The following is a 6,200-nucleotide window of genomic DNA, read 5'->3' on the forward strand; positions in this document are numbered from 1 at the left end:
GGCCTGCATCTGATCTGGACTAGACGTAGTAGCCGCAATGAGGAAACTATATATTTTTTTCTGATGAGGACGGTGCAGTAGCTGCATAGCTGAAGAGCTAGGTGTCAGGTATTGACGTAGATAATCCTAGTGGTTTATATAGTGGCCAAATTGAAACCTTTCAAGCGGCAAATAATATTCCCCATATTATCGATCTTATACAAGTGGATTGCTATTATCTAAAATTCTACACAAAGGAATAAAAAGCTTTTTGCACCATCAAATGAGTGCTCATGATGAATTTTCATTTTTCAAGAATGACAGCAGCGTCTGACTCATCTCAAGGTGAAAAATGTTTACCTTCTGTGCACACTGAACATTTGTGATAGTACAAGAATTGCTTCACATATGACAGTTAATGAACTAAATTGCTAGAACGATCAACTAATTGATGCCTTGATAAACTTCGATTTTTTTTTTTGATGCCTTGATCGTGCCATATATTTGGGCCTCAATTTCTCGTCTTTATTCAATCCAATCTTATACACCAATGCTCAAACTGTCTAAAGCTTAATAGGACATGGCGACCTTCAGCTCAAATTCCTCTCCGACGACGAGAGACAGCCCGCCGACGTGGGCGGCGCCGAGCCCTCCTCTGCTCCTGTAACTGGTGCTGACTGCCCTATTGAACTGCACCGCCGCGCCGTTGACATAGACGGCGAAGTTTCTGGCCGGCTCTGTTGACTGGAGCCCCATGATCACCACCTTGCTGATCACCAGGGTCCGGCTCGGCGCGTACGAGTTGTGCACCACCTGCGACCTCAACCTGATCTTGCCGTCGCTCCACGTCGCGCAGCTGAACTTCACCAGGCTGAACTCGCTTCTCGCCCCGCCCATCTCCGGCGACTCGCCGTCGTCCAGGAACAGGTCCCCGGCGGCCGTGCCGTCCTCCGCGAGCGCGACCAGGAGGTGGAACGGCGTCCGGCGAGCCTGGGCCGTCGTCATCGCGCTCTGCTGCAGCGGGAGGATGCTGCCGCCGGCAACGTGCACGTACGGCGAGTCCGGCAGAGCAGGGAGCGTCACGCGCTCGCCGGAGCGCGTGTCGACGGCGAGCGAGTGGTTGTAGATGCAGAACCACCGGCCGGCGGGGAAGTATGCGTCGACGGTGGTGGCGCCCTGCTCGAGCACCGGCGACACGAGGACGCCGCGGCCGAGCAGGAACTGCCTGTCCACGCCGTACGTGGCGACGTCCTCCGGGTAGGAGAAGAAGAGCGGGCGCGCGATGGGCGCCCCCGTGGTGTGCGCCTCGTGCATGAGCGTGTACATGTACGGGAGCAGCCGGTACCGGAGGCCGAGCGACTTCCTCGCTGACGCCGCCACCGACGCCCACAGGTACGGCTCTCGCCGGACGGTGCCGATCGCCGAGTGGTCCCTGGCGAACGGGTAGAAGGCGCCGAGCTGGATCCACCGCCCGCAGAGCTCCTCGGTGGTGTCGCCGCCGAAGCCGCAGATGTCGGCGCCGATCATGGGCACGCCGAAGAGGCCGAAGCTGAGCATGGTGTTGATGGAGTAGCGGAGGTCGGTCCAGCTGGCGGCATTATCTCCAGTCCAGTGCGCGGTGTACCGGCCGGAGCCGACGAACGTGGACCTGCTGAGCACGAACGGGCGGCGGCCGGTGTCCCGGAGCAGCGCGTGGTTGGTGGCGCGAGACTCGAGGAGGCCGAAGAGGTTGTGCGCGTCGTACTCGGAGACGCCGCCGTAGTGCACGGCGGATGCCGGCGTGGTCTTGTTGTTGATGGGGCGGTGCACGCCGCTGTTGTTGATCCGGTACGGCGGGTCGTCGAGCGCGTTGAGCGGGACCGGATCGTAGAAGTTGGAGATCTCGTTCATGTCGATCCACAGCCCGTCGACGGGGATGGTGCGCCGGAACAGGGAGATCTCGTTAGCCCAGAACTCGGCGGCGCGCGGGTTCATGAAGTCCGGGAAGTAGACGTCGCCCGGCCACACGTTGCCGAGGAAGTTTGTGCCGTTCCGCTTCAGGAAGATGTCCTGTTGCAACCCACGGATGAACGTCCCGTACGTCGGGTCGATGCTGACCCCTGCACATGACTAGATCGATCAGCCACCATTTTTTACCATTCTTGGGAGTACATTTGATCAGCCGTTGTGTACGTACCTGGGTCTAGGATGAGGACGTATTTCTGTCCGTTCTGGTGGAGTTTGTCGACGAACGGGCGGAGCTCGGCGAAGCTGAAGTTGGCCGGATTGAGGGTGAAGTCCTGGAACTTGTTCATGTAGTCGATGTCCGTCCACATGACCTCCAGCGGGATCTTGGCCTTGGCGTAGCCGGCCACCACGCCCTTGAGGTCATCCACATTCAGATAGCCGTACCTGCACTGGTGGAACCCTGCAGCGCCATGCCACCATGCCACGCACGTTCAAGAAACAGAGTGGCAAGAGCAATAAGAAGAATGCAATGTCAGTTTCGTACCAAACGACCAGTACGGCATGGGCGCAGGGCGGCCGACGAGCTGTGTGTACTGGTCGACGACGGCGAGCGGGGACGGGCCGGCGAAGAAGTAGAAGTCGAGGACGCCGCCGATGACCTTGTAGGTGACGCTGGACCCGCCGTAGAGGACGTCCATCCCGTTGCTGTTGAGGAGGAGCACGCCGTGCGCGGCTCCCGGGGGGCGCACGTCCATGTAGAAGGGGTGCGAGCCGTAGAGGTTGGGGTCGACGTTGGAGGCGGCGATGTCGGCGGTCCAGAGCGTGAAGGTGTCGTTGTGCCGCAGCCGGAAGCTGCGCTTCGTCTGCTCGCCGAGGCCGTACAACGAGGCGCGGCCCGCCGGCAGCGCTGAGGTGAGCTCCAGGTACCGGTCCTTGAAGACGAGGGTCGGGGAGGTGTCGAAGAGCACGTCGCCGGTGGAGCGGTGGGAGACGGTGAAGCGGAACGGGGAGGCGTGGATGGTGAAGACGAGGTCGGAGCCCGCGGTGGACAGGACGCGGGTGCGCGGCGGCGAGGAGGAGTCGCCGTTGCCCGGGAGCGGCATGTTGAGGTAGACTTCCTCCGGTGCGGGGCGCGGGATGATGTCCTGTGGCACCTCCCATCGTGGGTGGTCGGCGTCGGTGATGCGAACGCGCAGCCTGGTGTCCGTCTCCAGGCTGCCAACGGCATGACAAACGCAAACGGTGAGCAAAGTAATATAAATCGAGATTACGAATTTATCAATGAAGTGGTCGCATGGCCTAATGGATAAGGCGCTCGCCTCCGGAGCGGGAGATTCTGTGATCGTTTGATCGTCAGAACACTTCACTCTTTCTGGGTGTCGGTTAAGTACTCTTTTTGCCCTGTACTCCAGCAAAGGATGGCAATCGGTATGGTATGGATAGGTAATGGATATAAACTTCTACCTATATCCATATCTATGGGTATAAAACTTTACCCATGCCTATACCTGGTGGGTAGGTCAAATTGTATACAAGCCACTCACAATTTTACATTTCTTGACAACAAATTTGATTAAAAAAATAAATTATCTCAACTCAATAACAGGTAGTTGAGTACATAAAAATTAACAAAATATAAAAAGCACATTCTCATATTTTAACTCATAAGTCAACAAAATTTGACGTGTCACATAAGAAATTGAAAATAAACGGGCAGGGTATGGGTATACCCGCGAGTACGAGGCCATACCCGTGCCCTACCCATGACTTAGCGGGCAGGATATGAGTACTACCTAAGGGCATTAAAAAGTACCCATGTGGGTACGGTGTCCATGGATACCCGTACCCGTGGGTAAAATTGCCATCCTTAAGTCCAGCATACCCGTACCCGTGGGTAAAATTGACATCCTTAGCTCCAGCAATCTCCTGTAGCACTTACTGTCCACTAAGTTTTCCTAATCATTACTCTTTACGAAACATGAACAAATCACAAACAACTGGGATTTTTTTCTGAAGCAATACTAATTCCACTCCCACCCAAAATTCCAGCATTTTTCTGGCTTGTGGGGTTCGAGTTCCAGTGTGATCGTTTGATCGTTCGAACACTTCAGCATTTTTGCACGTCTGTCTTTTGTAGCACTTACTATCTGGTAGGTACCCCTCTGTTCCGATTAAATCGACACTAGCTTGGGGTGGTGTTCCATTGAATAGCTAGCTAGCTCGTGTCGATTAAAACGGAATGGAGTGAATAGTCCCAATCATTTCTTAAATCAGCTCTAATCTTACATGGAAATGAAGAAAAATCACAAACAATTGGGATCTTTTCCTGAAGCAATACTAACTCCACCCCCTCCCAAATACTCTAGCTCTGTACCCCCTACAGTACTCTACACACTACACTGAATGATCTCAAGTGATCACGAGGCTAAAGCTCATCGTACCCTAGTCAATGGTGCGATCATATCATACTTGCCTTGCAGTGAGGGAGAGCCTCTGCACGTCTGGCCCGAGCTCCGCGAGCGCCGGCGTCTCGCCGGCGAGCTCCAGCCGCGCCGACAGCGCGCTCCCCGACCCGGCCACCGACACGACGTTGTACCCGCAGCAGTCATCGCCCCGCGACACGGCGAGGGAGCCGACGGCGAGGAGGAGCAGGAGGAGCAGACAGCTAGCTGGCGCAGAGCGCGGCGTCGCCATCAGAGAACGCACGCGAAGCGAAGACGACACCGGTGTGTGCAGCGCAAGGAGACCGGCAGCGGGCCAGCTGAATACTTAATAATGAGTGACGGGATTCGCGCCAGTATAAATAAGCAGAGCAGTGGCGATCGATCAATCGGGCAGGTGATCGATAGCGACTTTAGCGGTGTGGACTCACTCTCGAAATCGATCCAGCGAGCTGGGAAAATATATTGCTCGTTCTCGTGATTGGTGTGGAGGGGAAGATCTGTTTATGAAAAAGAGAGCTGGACTGAAACAGCAAGTTTTGTTAAAAAAAAAAAAAAACAGCACGTGGATACAGATCAGTTTTTCAACACCTTTTTTCTTTATATAATCTTGCAGACGAGCCATGCGTTTTCTGTAAAGCTGGGTTGACGTGATCAGTGAGCTAAAAGCTAAAAGGCAGCTTAAATTTCGATGAATTTAATTTCGATGGTTTTAACTTATAATTACTCCTATATATACTAGCAAATTACCTCTGCTTCGCTACGAAATCATAATAATAACACAAAAGTATTTTATGTATGAGTTTTTTAAAATATTACCATGCGTTGCACCAGAAAAATATATTATCAACCGTTATAGTGTTTGTCACATCTTCTTCTATTTATAGCAAAGACAATCATACTAATAAGATCAGATTGTAAGTGCGTTGCAACGTGACGGAAAATCGAGAAACACAAAACAACACAATCATCTTCTCTCAAATAGTCACCGTGAGAACACGAGAAGCCCCTCCCCCCCCACGCGTCGCCCTCCTGCGGCGACCGGGGGAAACCCTAACCGCCGCCGATGGTCCCTCCTATACCTCTCCTCCCTGCTTCGCCGCCGCCGGAGGCCGGCAAAGCCGCGCGCTCCCCGGGGAAGGTGGCGGCGGGGCGGTTCTCCTTTCCCTCCCGCGTCCCCTGGCGAGAGGGAGCTCGTCGGGCGCTGGTGGAGGCGTTGGCGCGCGGGCGGGGAGCGGCGGTGGTGCGGCGGCGCTGGCGGGGCGGGGCATGGCGGCACGCGCTCGGGCCCAGATGGGCTCCGGCGGGCCAGCTCGAGATCGCCCAGTTCGCGCTGGCTTGGCCCGTGGTTGCCGGGGCTGTGGCGAGGCCCTTCTTCTCGGTCTTCTCCGACGATGCTGCTGGAGGGCACGGTGCTGGATGGCGGGGCGGCGGCCCTGCGGGGTGTCTTTGGAGGCTACTGTTGCGTTGAGGTGTGGTGTCCACCTTGTTGGTCGTCGACCCGTGTGGAGCGCAACCTCGGGGCTGGCGTGTGGTGTCGTGTTGTAACGGTTTTTCGGCTAGTTTTTCTCATAAACGGGCCAACTCTTTCCTCCTATCTCAAGAAGAGCTCTAAGGCTGGTGCCAATGCATCACCCCACTATAGCCTCGCCACGTCAGCTTTTACCCTCACTCTCACCCCACTCTCACCCCACGGTGCCAGTGCACGGGCTATAGTGCCGACTCTCACTTCTCTCTCCTCCACATCACCATTTCTTTTTCAGATTAAGTTATTTCACTCGATTTTTTTTAGACATTCAAAATAATGCAAGAAAATTATTTTATTCAACTCAA

The 6,200-nt window shown here is 54.9% G+C and overlaps 1 protein-coding gene across 1 annotated transcript; it reads right to left on the minus strand.

The window, feature by feature from the left end:
- Nucleotides 1-263: 263 nt before the first annotated feature.
- On the minus strand, nt 264-4,702 carry LOC127312105 (probable alpha-glucosidase Os06g0675700). Its single transcript, XM_051342565.2, has 4 exons — nt 4,400-4,702; nt 2,471-3,141; nt 2,156-2,386; nt 264-2,078 (listed from the first exon to the last, which is right to left on the minus strand). The coding sequence occupies exons 1-4, from the start codon at nt 4,618-4,620 to the stop codon at nt 550-552; spliced, it is 2,652 nt and encodes an 883-aa protein (XP_051198525.1). The 5' UTR covers nt 4,621-4,702; the 3' UTR covers nt 264-549.
- Between the last annotated feature and the right edge of the window lie 1,498 nt (nt 4,703-6,200).

Source organism: Lolium perenne, chromosome 7 (genome assembly GCF_019359855.2).
Source record: "Lolium perenne isolate Kyuss_39 chromosome 7, Kyuss_2.0, whole genome shotgun sequence".
NCBI lineage: Eukaryota > Viridiplantae > Streptophyta > Magnoliopsida > Poales > Poaceae > Lolium > Lolium perenne.